Source organism: Aphelocoma coerulescens, chromosome 4A (assembly GCF_041296385.1).
Source record: "Aphelocoma coerulescens isolate FSJ_1873_10779 chromosome 4A, UR_Acoe_1.0, whole genome shotgun sequence".
Taxonomy (NCBI): Eukaryota; Metazoa; Chordata; class Aves; order Passeriformes; family Corvidae; genus Aphelocoma; species Aphelocoma coerulescens.
The window spans coordinates 17,647,113-17,659,527 of record NC_091018.1 but is presented as its reverse complement, the minus strand read 5'-3'; the positions used below and the strand labels follow the sequence as shown (position 1 = coordinate 17,659,527).

At 44.8% G+C, this 12,415-nt stretch overlaps 1 protein-coding gene across 3 annotated transcripts in view; it reads right to left on the bottom strand.

The window, feature by feature from the left end:
• Nucleotides 1–12,415, bottom strand: part of MED12 (mediator complex subunit 12) — a 36,140-nt gene that overhangs the window by 12,314 nt on the left and 11,411 nt on the right. For all 3 annotated transcript variants that reach the window (XM_069015525.1, XM_069015526.1, XM_069015524.1), the window contains exons 13-26: nucleotides 11,729–11,958; nucleotides 11,223–11,303; nucleotides 10,180–10,353; nucleotides 9,792–9,936; nucleotides 8,769–8,887; nucleotides 8,474–8,617; nucleotides 7,575–7,738; nucleotides 7,309–7,440; nucleotides 5,335–5,562; nucleotides 4,990–5,134; nucleotides 4,589–4,709; nucleotides 3,811–3,912; nucleotides 2,980–3,093; nucleotides 2,547–2,710 (exon numbers count right to left, since the gene is read on the bottom strand). In XM_069015525.1, coding sequence (XP_068871626.1) covers nucleotides 2,547–2,710; nucleotides 2,980–3,093; nucleotides 3,811–3,912; nucleotides 4,589–4,709; nucleotides 4,990–5,134; nucleotides 5,335–5,562; nucleotides 7,309–7,440; nucleotides 7,575–7,738; nucleotides 8,474–8,617; nucleotides 8,769–8,887; nucleotides 9,792–9,936; nucleotides 10,180–10,353; nucleotides 11,223–11,303; nucleotides 11,729–11,958 — 2,063 coding nt within the window. The remainder of the gene's footprint in view (nucleotides 1–2,546; nucleotides 2,711–2,979; nucleotides 3,094–3,810; nucleotides 3,913–4,588; nucleotides 4,710–4,989; nucleotides 5,135–5,334; nucleotides 5,563–7,308; nucleotides 7,441–7,574; nucleotides 7,739–8,473; nucleotides 8,618–8,768; nucleotides 8,888–9,791; nucleotides 9,937–10,179; nucleotides 10,354–11,222; nucleotides 11,304–11,728; nucleotides 11,959–12,415) is intronic.

Below are 12,415 nucleotides of genomic sequence, written 5' to 3'. Positions count from 1 at the left end.
CAGCAGGCATCAGGCACAGCACAGCAATCGGAACAGAGGAAACAAACTTTGACAAGTCAGCAGTAATGAAACACAGTAGTTGCTCTTTCTTTTGAGAAAATATTGGTGTGATTTAACAGTACACAGTCACTACCATGTCCAGGCTCCATCAACACTGCCACTTGGGCTCAGAAGATCAGAAGGGATCACTTAAAATTGTTTGGCCTATTTCCAGCACAACAAAGCTCCGGAGCTCTCCTAAATTAGGTAACTCAGGGTTGCAGCTAGCACTAAACCAGAACATGTCTTGGGGAAAAGCACACCCCTTAATTCTCATATAGTGATGGAAAACACACTGCCATACTTAGTAAAAACCAATTACTTTACGTCTCAAACTCTGGAAAGGAAAATAACTGGCTGGATGCAAGCCACATGTCATGAGAAGGCAGACAGAAAACTATTACTGTCAGCCTCTCAATTTCAGTTGATGCTCCCTAAATGTATGATAATAATAAGGGCAGCAGCTTCCAAACATGAGGTAGGTACTTCACTCCATTTACAGTTAACTGGCAGCATTTGTTAGTGCAAAAATTTTTCGTATTTAAAATTAGGCAAATTCATTAAATTAAAATCAACAGAGGACTGCTATATAAGCACTTCTGCATCTGCAGAGCAAGCCTGATCAGAGAATTGTTCCACTGAGAAGTGACAACAAAAGAAGAGATGAGGATCCAGTTCATTATGCACAGGTGCTGATGCTAAGCCTAGAAAGCTGGAAAGGCCCTTCAGCAGTGGGCAGCACTCTAAGCACTGAAGCACAAAGACTGCAAAGGTCAAAACTCTGGTTTGAAATCCTCGTGAAACCACAGCCTAGATCGTTATCTTCATTCCAGATGAAGTTTACACTTTGCCAATACATGAGATTTAGTGACCTCTCCAATGCCTATTACATTTCCCCTCTTCAGTGTTGCTACATCATCATCTCTTGATTATAACCTCTTTCTTGCCTAGGTAATACATGTATCCTTGGAAAGACTCTTTTTATCACTTGCTCAGCTGCTTACAAGAACTCAGACTTCATTTCCAATCCACTTCATTGATGTAAACAAGAAAGAAAGACGTGCTGGAGGGAAGGAATGCCATCCAGAGGGACCTGAACAGGTTTAAGAGGTGGGCACTAGAACAGGTTGCCCAGAGAACCTGTGGATGCTCCATCCCTGGGAGTGTTTAAGACCAAGTTGGATGGGGCCCTGAGCAACCTGGTAGAGTGAACATGCCCCTGCCCATGACCTTTAAGGCCTTTAACCCTTTAAGGTCCATTACAACCCAAACCATTCTATGAGTCTATGAAGAACCATTTACATTAATTATAATCTGCTCCTTTTCCCTATCCCTTCACAATGAAATCTATTATAAAATATATACCTGAACCTGAGATTGAGAAATCACAACCTACAACTTAAGGCATTGATAGTGCAAGTTGACTGCTCACAGTGGAGGTGCTAATATTAAATACAGCATTTTATCAGCCCTTTACAGCTGCAGGAAGCCAGTTTGGTGGTAACTCATGGGTATCTACTGGAATGCTCACTCCTACATAACCAATGCTGCCAACAACTGGTATGAGCTGTGATACCTGACACTGCTACTCCCTGCTGTGCACAAACACTTTTACTTACTTTGAGTCTTGCCTATATAGACTTTGATCAGCAAGGGAAAATCTACTTCTGTAAATGCTACAGTCAGGTTTCAGTGACATCAAGAATGTTGAATTTATACTTAAAAATAGGTGGTTCCAATTCTTTTTTGGTAAGCTGGTAACACTGCTATGCAATGAGCCAATAAATAGACAATAGCATGAGGACAACACACAGCACTAACGGTGGGTTTACACATTAGTAATATAAAATACAGGTTTCAGATTGTAACACCACATCTTTCCTGCTGAGAGAATAAACTTATAACCAAGGCTAAGGATACCCTTCAACATCCATTTTCATACAGCATGGTTACATCCACTCCACTCTGCAACCTTGTTAGCCAGGTCAGTGTCAATTTTCCACAAAGGAAAAGAAATACCAGTGCTGTCAGATTAGGCTAAGCAAAAGGCTTTTGTTGTCGTTGTTTTAATTAACTAAACAGAGCAATGCAAAGCCCAGGGATACATTAACAGCCTTAGCTGCAAGAAACACTTAAGCTGCATTCTGAAAGACACCCATTTATCATTTCAATAAACTGTCTTTATCGTGCTGATCTTCTTTGCCTTCAGCACACAACTCAGGATACCACTCCCAGCACTCCCCCTCCTTGGACAGGAGCCCTGCACTACTGCCAAAGCAAAGGGGAGGCAGTCCCTGCATACTGCAACACCTAATTCTTGAGTATTGCTTGTCTCTGTGTTTTGCTAACAGTGAGCTCTCCTCAGTATTGTCACATGACAGAAACATTGCAGGTTCTTCACTGATCTTTCAAAGAAATACCTGCCAAACCCAACCTGAAGAAAGGCATATGGGATATATGTGTCTGCAGAAGGGATAAGGACAAACTTAAAGATGGGAGAGACTCACCTGTTGACATATACTCCTCAGTACATATTTGGCATAAATATCCAAGCTAGCTGTTTCTACAGTTACTACCCGACCACCAGCCTTCCTGGTGCCCAGCTCATCATCCATGAGATCATCAACACCTCCAGGGTGGGAAAAGCCAGAACCTTTCAGTTCTGCATCTCCTAAATGGAAAGCACAAGTGTCACATAATCAACAACTTAACCACAAAGCCTGACTCAAAAAACTTCTTGAGATTCTGTAAGCTCTCCCTGGGATCAGTAATCTCTCTGCAGAAAAGAGACTCAAAGAATGTTTACGGCTTCACACAAGCCACATATTCACCAGAACACATCTCCTCTGGCCTTCTGTACAGCCAACACATACAATATAGTGCCTTTCTCCCACTCCCATGAAAAACATGCTTATGGGTCAGGCTAACACAGGTACACACCCAGAACAAAGACAGCCTTCAGCACTGCAAAGACTGCTCCATCCACAATGCGATTCTGGGAAGCTGCCAGTAAGTGACGGTCACAGGAAGAGCGAATTCCCACAGTGGGTTTGTCTGCAAAGAGGACAAAGGGGAAAGGCAATACTCAGTAAGAGAGAAAGGCACGGGCTCCAGAGCTGCCTGAATTATGTGCCAGCAAGTACCATAAAATTCAGCTCAGAGAATCCCGAGGCCAGTTCCTTTCCTAACTCTAACGTGACGTCCATTTAATTAAATTTCAAGAAGCAAAATGTCAATCACGTTGTGACAACTGAACCATGAAATCCAAATGGGGTGCAGAGCTTGTGTCATGAACTCCAAGCTCCAACAGTACCCTAGACCTAGAATACAGACTGGATTTAGAAATCTGAGCTATCAGGATACTGGTGAGAAGCCAAGAACAGAGCTTCCTGGAATGTTTCCATCATCACACAGAAAAGGAGTGCTGTAAAACAGCAGCTTCTGGCACCAAGTTAAGAGGCTATACAAAGCTCAAGACATAAAAGAAGAAGTGATCATTACTCTAATGGCTTAGTGACAGCAAGGCCACCTCTACTGGCTGGTTTCCTGCCTCCAAGAACCTTCTCCCCAGTGCCTAGCTACCACAGAGTGACATAAATGGAAGGATACTGTTCTTTGTCCTACGAAGAAAGCAGTGCATCGGGCTTTGCCTGCTTTATTCAAAGCAAGCAGGTTATGATCTCTACCCATAAGGTCTTGTATCTCTCTTCTTGAGGTGCAAGAGCCTCAGTACTTTCACAATAAAGAAAAGCTCTAGGTTCATTCACTTACTGCCATCTTGCTGGCATGGGTTCAGCTGTGGAGTCTTAAACAGATGGAGTAAAATCCGGCAGGTCAGACGTGCTCCTGGTTCTGAGTCCTGTTCACTGCAGGCTATGTAAAGAAAACAGACAACTGAGATTTCTTAAGCACCAGGACAGCTGACTCTCAATCCAAAAGCTATTCACAGTGCACTGCCCTGGAGCAGCCAACCGAGAAGCTGCAGCAGCCTTATTGTATTTACAAATATGGAGCATGTGCAGCAATTAACATGCAAGTGAGCAAATCCATCAGTATTATCCCCAGTGACATTCACTGCATTCTGCTTGCTCCATCTTTCCAACTTCAACCTGTCAAGAGTCTGGATGTTGTAATCCCTAGAGCAGAGATAGGAAGGCTGGTGGCAGAGTAAGGCAGTGGCACAGGTGCTGTAAGCCCAGCTGGCTGCTCTAGCCAAAATGCTAAGCTGAACTGTATTATCAGTGGGAGGCATACTGCTGGAGTTCAGAGCTGAGTACAGTGGTCACACAGTGAGGCTGGTAACACTTCTCCATGCTTATTTCAGCTTGCACATAAACTCGAGAGAGCAGGGCAGTGAAAAACCTTAGCACAACCAGTTTTTGGCAGAAATCAAAAGGCCAGAATTTCTCTAAAGCATCATATTCAGTTATTAAGTATAAAAGAAGTATTGGAGGCATGTTTCACAGCTATGGGGTTCACCAAGTATCTGTTAAGCACGGGCCTTTGGGTCAGAACTGAGTCAGACAGGTTTGTGCAGGGATGCACTTACCAGCATTGAGGAGTGAGGGGATAGCAGCACAGCGAATCAGGTCCTCCAGCAGCAAGCACTGCCGGGCAATGAGAATGGCAACAAAGGTGGCCAAGGAATCATGGAAAGATAAGTCACTGACCTGAAAGAGAGGAGATCAGCCAGTGATCCAAACAGCCTCTACCTCATTCCCTCTGTCAGCAATTCCTATGAGCTGGGGGGCAGAAGGGCCCATAACCCCTGATCAACATCCATGGTCTGCCCAGGCTGCAGCAAACACCAACGGCAGCCCCTGGTGTTCAAAGCCTTTTCCCTGCCCTCAGAAGACAAAGCCTCCATCCCTTGTTCATTTTTGCCTTCTCCCAAGGGATCCCTCCACTCCTGCTTCAATTCCTTTTCCCCTTTTGAATGTTTGCACTTGCATCAACATTGCAGAGGAGATCATTGAAGCCACAGGTCCCATTATTGGAGGAACAGCACAAAGCTTTGAGCACACCCAGCCACTCGGCACTTAGAGACTTGCAGTAGCCAGTTAGCTCAGCACACAGGATAGCAATGTCGTTCACCCTGTTAAATAAATAATGAAAAAAGCAGAGGGTCAGCTTTGCTACTCATGCATGCCATCAAGTCAGCGATTTTCTAAGGGACCCCAGTCTTGGCTCTTCCTTCTTCATACCCCAAGACAGCCAAGATATAGCTACTGGCTTCCTTACCCTCACCTAAAGAATTTACTTGCTCAGTAGAACCATGAAAGCTCTGTCTCTCACCTGTCTGGGTCGTGGTGTCCCACACACACGTGCATTAGTGCATTACACACGAAACTGTAGCGGTTGGCTGGGTTTTCATTGAGGCTCTTGCCCAGGTTGGTGTACGTAAAGTTATGTGCAGATGGATTTTCAATAGTGTCAATCATGAACTCTGGTTCCCACAGCATGTTGGAGTCAGATGGCTCAACATTGCAATAGATTGTGTTTTTCACCTTGGAGCAGAAGTCACTAAACAGGACAGAAAAGAGATTAGGAACACAAAACCCTAAGTGGTCACTGAACTCTGGTGAGCAAAGACAAACCCTCTCTGGGCAAGAACATGTTGAAACTCAAGATCACTGTGTACCAATAAAGACATTTGTTTTTTTCTATTTATTCCTTTCTGTGCTTGCATTCTAAGACATGTTAAACATTCAGTTTATTTCCACATCAACCAGAACTTTACAAAATTTCTATCAGTACTCCTCTTCTATGGGGAGGAGATTCAGCTCCTCATAAGTAATTCCAAACCTCGAGTAATTTATCCACTCACCCTCCTTTGGGCCTAAATCCACTACATGCTTTTTGGAGTTTGCTCCCCCAAACCACAAGGCACAGTTGTACCATGACATAAACAGGGGTCTAATGATGCTGTTTGCTCTGTTCTCCATTAGTTTCCAAACAATACTTAATATTTAATTTGCTTTCTGACTGCTACTGTACCCTATAATGACATTTTCAATTATGTATCTGTTACAGCTCAAAGATCCTTTATTCAACCAGTAGAATATATCCACCACCACATAGAATTTAGAAAGGAACAAAGACAATCCTATGTGCATTTTTCTATGTTTAACACTTAACTTCATCTGTCTGTTTATCACCTGGTCACCATCGATGCACCCTACTACAAAAACCTGCAGCCAACTTCTATTATATGCTAAGTAACAGTTATATGAAAAGTTTTGATATCACCACTCACACTTCTAAGGCATAAAACAGCACAAGCATTAGCAGAGTGCTTTGGAACTCCTTGTTTCCATCTCTTACTTACTGTTTGCCTTCTAGGGATTATTCCCTTTTATCTGTGGCCATTTACTTTAAAGTTTTGCTGAGCAGCTTTTGGGAATTCAGTTAGACTAGTATCAGGTTTCTCATTTCCGTATGTATGACAACTCCTTCAAAGAACTCCAGTATGACAAACTATGACAACAGCAATCCCTCCTGCTCTCAATTCAGTCCAGAGAGAGACTTCCAATGCTCTCTGTAGCTGGGAGTTTGGCCAGCTGATATCAAGACAAAAGCCATTCTCACAGCCCCTCACTGGGCTCAGATGGTCCCACAACACACCTGCACTGGAAACACTAATAGGGAGCAGGGGCTGAGAGAGAAGACAAAGTGAAGCATTGTACTGCAAAACAGGGCTGTCAGGAGAATTACCCCTTCACAGGATCAGGTAAGCACAAAGCCTGGAAAATATGTGGATTCCATCTCTGGGTAGCTATGGAAGCTAGTGGAGGGACAGTTCCCAAGATAAGGACTGCAAAGGACAGAAGGTCGCAGCATAAACTAATCCCATGGGACAGAACCTGGGGGAAACATCAGCACAGCAGAACACAAACAGCCAACAGGAGCAGAAAAAGGAGTGCAAAGTAGCACAGGAACAAACCCAGAACCAAGCAGAGCAGGTTCAGAAACAGCTCAAGGAGTATTAGGGAGCAGAGAACCACCTTTAAGATGAACTGCTCAGTCATCAGTTTAGCAGGAACAAAACTATCTACATCTATCCTCCAGGAGTGGGGTGGGTACAGACCTGTGGAGGTACAGAGAACTACTGAGGTAATTTACCAAAAGATGATGTTTTAAGAGTCAAGATTATCCACTGAATCACTGAGAGGCTCTTGAGCAATCCCATCAAACAAGATCAAAAGCAAAGTTTAAGTCAAGGTGCTACAGTGAGCAGTACCCATTGCATCTCAGCTGCATCAGACTCACCTAAATAGCTCCCCAAATTTACTTTTGAGGTGACTGCAGGAGGTATACAGGTCATAGAGATAGGCCAGGATACAGCGCTCTGCTGAGGAGCCATCCGAGCGGTTCATGCCATGTTTCACCACCCCACACAGACTGCAGAGAGACAAAAGAAGTGAGCTGAACGCTGAGTAGCTGCCTTTTGGGTAGGATATAGCTGTCCCTGCCCCTTATGAACCCTCAGAACATACACTGCTTCCTTACACACTGTGAGAGGGAGATGCCCTTACCCTTCGAAGACCTGAGCCATCTGGTCCTGGTTCAGGATAAGGCAGGAGTGGTAGTGCCGCAGCACAGCCACGATGCACAGGCACAAGCTGGTGGTATAGCTGCCAACAAGGTCGGAGGATTTCAACAGCAGTTCTGCCTCCACCACGCTCAGTTCATTCAGCAACTGCACCCAATGACAGAAAAACCCTTCAACAGCCACAGGGGTAAGGTATGGTCAGAAAGGAAGGAGGCACACCAAACCCACAGCCTATAGGACCTGACAGGAAAGGCACTGCCAGGCACTTTCTGCTTAGGGATGTACCCCACAACAGTTGGCACAATGTCTCAGACAGTACAAGGGGCTGTCAGGGCTTGGTATCAGAGGGTGAATGGGACAGGCAGTATCAAGCAGCTTGTTTGGTAGTTCTATCCTGCATAAATCTCACTCTGATATCCTTTCCAGGCTAGGCTTCAAGAGACACCTGGTACAGGCTGAAGAAACAGCAACAGGATTTTAACAGGATCCAGAAGGCAGCTTGAGCTGCCATGTGCCAAGGATCTTTCCAGGGGAGCAAGTTAGGCAAGGTGCCAGGGACAGACAACCCCCTTCTCATTTAGAACAAGGCCCTGCTGCAACCAGGGAGAGAGATGCAATGCAAGTCCTTTGGAGACAAGCCCAAATCCTTTGGAAGAATAATCCTGAGAACAGAACATGCAAGACTATCTGCCACACACAACCTATTCCTAACAGCTGCAGCCCAGAAGCATCACAATGACCATATAATCTGACCACCTTCATGACACAGGTCAGAGGGTTCAACAGTGATGACCAGAGCAGGCCAACTATCACAGCACAGATCTGCTGCCTCTCAGGTGGACAAATCCCTCCCCAGGAAGCACCTGAGCACACTGCCCTTACCTGGATGGCGAAGTCGATAAGACCACTGATATTGAGTGAATACTCCATCAAGTCAAATATGAATTGCACGTGCTGTACCAGAGGCAGGTGGTATGACATTCCCAAAGCAAAGCTGGTGATCTGTTCCAAGACATTACGAGATACCTGCAAGTGCAAGATAACACACAGTCTACCTCCCCTTTCAGAAGTCCCTCAGCAGGCTCACCTCCTTTTTTCTGTCCAGGAAGCTGCTCTCAGTAACACAAAGGGATACAGTCAGGGCCCAAGAAGGACAGCAGTTTTGAAATTTTAATACCTGAGATGTGACTTGGTGCTGATCAAAGTGAGAAAGGTGCTGGAACTTTGCAAAGATATCTTCAGCTGTTGGAAAGGCTTCTGGCTTGCTCTTTTTCCTCTTCTGGCCTTCCTCCCCACCTACCAAAGTTGAAAATATCAGAAAACAGTATTAGGCTTGATTAAACATCAGCCATCAGCTTCTGACAGTTCCCCAGCAAGATCAGCCCCTGTCATGAAGCACAGGCAAAAGGCCTGAGTCCTAGACCTTAAGTTGATAAGGACTATCTTGAATTGAAAAAAAACCTCAAACATTAAGGAATTCCTAACCTAAGAATGACAGTAGGGCTAACATCTAGTTCATCCCAAATGAAAGTACTACTTGGAATATCCTTCTGTTTTGATTTAGAAATATACCTATTCCCTGATGAGAACAGGCATTCTGGACTGGAGATGCTCAGCCACAGAAGCTTCTTTGTCAAGACTACTCCACCTCTTAAAGCATCATCTTTCTACCACATTTTAAGCTGCCTTTCAGGCATCAGACAAAGCAATAAAAATTGTAGCCAGATTCTCAGCTGTTGGACATCAGAGGCTTTCCGCTGATTTTGACCCAGCTATCCAAATTTCCTATCCTATGCATTTAGCACGTGCCTGAAGTATAACAGCATATGTTCAGCAAAGTCTTTGTCAAACATGCATTGGCAAAGTATTTTCTGCTTCTTCTGCACGGATCTAAATGCAAGAATAAATAAAATAAAATCTGAAAAGCCAAAGTTTTGGCCAGGGTCTCACTCTCAGCCTTGTATGACTCAATTCTCTTCTGAAGACAAGTTAATTAAACAGACATTGCCAGCAGGAAACCAATTGTCTTACTTGCTGGTTTGTTTGAAAACAGAGCACCACTCCAGACTCATTCTCTAGTACCTCTAACCAGACACTGTAGATTGTGTAAAATCCTTTCACTGTGAGACTCCAGACAAGGGAGTCAGCCAACTGTAAAGATGCTCTAACTTCAGAAAAGAGTGTCTCAAGCTCTACTAACCTGTCTCTGCAGTGCTCTTTCTGTTTAAGACTTTCAGAATGTCTTTAGTTATTTTCTTGATTGTATGCCGAGCATCATCCCGTTGTTTTCCAACCCCAAAAAGAACTACCAGCCTTTGGTTACACTCATGACTGCATGACTCCTCCTGGGGAACCAAAAGAGACAACTGCATTAGCAACTACAAGGCTGAATGCTTTAATCTTGCTTCACATCTGGATCTCTGAAAGAAAAATAAAACCTTCCTCTCAGAAGCTTTGCTGGGAGTAAGCAAGGAGCCATTCAGAAAAGCAGGACTGCTCCTTACTCAGCCACAGCAGGGAGAGACAGCAGCCTCATGACCAGTGCACAAGGCAAGCAACAGGGGAGCAGTTAGGAGCAAGTCTCGTACCTGAGGAATAGGGAAGTGTGTTGCATACTGGATGTGCCGAGGCTGGTCATACAGGGATGCTAGCATTCCTTCCACAGACTTATCCTTCAGCAGAGTCTTTGCTTCCTTTTCAGGATCTGGCTTTTCAGGGGAAGGGCTGGCTTTAGATTCACAATGCATTGGTGGAGAAAACATCTGGGGAAACATAAGAACAAGAAAATGTAGTTAGGGAACATGGTCATGCAACAGTAAAGACTGCTGAAGGAATGTACATCTGCTCAGGCCTAAAAAGGAGCAGGAACAGGAAGGGTTGGAAAAACACCCAGTTCTTAAGGCAATAATCAAGGTAATGTGCTAGGAGACTATTCCTACTTTTGCTTCTGGTCCATGTTGTATATTAAGTTAAACACAACAGGAAATAACACAATAGGAGTAATAAATTCATGGCTTGGATTTTTGGAAACAACCCCTTCCACAGAAGAAGTGAGGATCCTGGGAAAGCATATAGCTTTGCATCACACTTGCCTGACATGTACCTTGAAAGGTCAGAAGTGGCTGGATAGATGTAGGTACTCAGGCATTTTTCAAGCACCACAAATTAATTTTACTACTAAGTGCTTCAAAGTATTCTGCTACCATGAACTATGGCCACAGATATGAAGAACTGTAAACCTGAAGTACTGAAGGCCACATAGTAGGATGAAAGCAGACTAGTGTCTTCTGCCAGGATCAAGAAAATCTCTCCAACTGGTCACTCCCAATCTGGTGCCATCATGGTCATTCATTTCCCATCCACTTCCAAGCAGCCCACTTCCTACCCTGCCCAAACACTGGGCTGGCAGTAGCCAGAGCACAAGAGGTCCCAGGAATGACTGGGACTCACTCTACTCTGAATGAACACCAACCTACATAAATAGGTTATAAGGGCCTTTTACAGTGTCAACTGCCTTACAACACAGCCACTTCCAGCAGATACACAAAAACAAGGCACAAGCTGCTCCTGGGCTCCCTACAACACCCTGACCCTACTTACTGAGTAACAGGTAGGAAATGCTAGAACGTACCGAAAAGTCTGTCTTTTCCATGTCATCAAAGAGCATGCTGGGGTTGTGGTCAATGTCCATGGGCTCTGAAAGACCTGTGTCCTGGGAACAGACAGAGCAGCTTTACATCTCAGTGATGCATCAGAGAACAAGAAAACGTTTGTTGACTACAGCATTGATGTCCATGTTGGACAGCGACAGCAATATGCCACCACACCCATAGTACCTGGCAAGCTGGAGTCACACCTCAAATATCATGGACAGGCCTCACACAGCACCTCATTATATGCTGCTCTGTTTCAAGCCATGCTAGATTTTCTTATCTACCCTTCTGCAATCTGCAGGTCCTTTCCAGTCACTTAGAACACAACCTTAAATTGAAATGCTAAGGAAAGGTTGGGGGAAGGAAGAGCAGGAGTCTGGGGTACATCCTCCAGCAGGTAATAGCAAGGAGGCTGCAAAGCTAGTAAAAACAGGCAACCACAACACAGAGATGTACAGGAGGGCCATGGTGCTCATGCTCTCACCTCCAGCTTGATGCCACTGCTTCCTTCTGTCTCCTTCCTGTCATGTTCCTCAGCAGGGTCATCAAAGGGTGAGGGAGGGCGAGGCCCATGAGAATCCATGGCAAGATCACCCCGGGAGATGAGCGTGCACATATAGATGTTGTGGGAGAAGACATCATGTCGGATTAGCTCACAGAACAGCAGCACCAGATTAAAGAACTCCACCTTCTCATTTTCCTTCCCTGGATCAGCTGAAAGGACAACACAGTCAGGGCTATCAGAGTAGTTCTGCACCACTGTAAGCAACACCAGCCACCTAACCTAGGGCAAGAGAACGCATTTCCTGACATGTCAACACAGTGACTGACACACAGTTGTGAGATGACAGGAGGGACTAAAAGCAGAAAGTCCCGTTTCAAAAATCAGCAAATAAGTCAAAAGCTCTCCAGTGTCACAGCCCAGAGGCACTGGACTTTAGCCTGGAAGTGCTATTCCTGGGTGTACAAACAGCTGCCTGCATCATTCAGACCTGTTACCCTATCACCCTTAATCTGTTTGCAGAACTTCCACTGAGACCCAGAGCTCTGTAACCAGTTAAAAACCTCCCTCTAGTTCTCAGCCTGAAGTAATTCCTGATTAAGCTAAACTCATCTATCCTTGGTCAATGCTCTGTTAACAGAAGTGCCTCTGCATCATCTGTCATCTGGC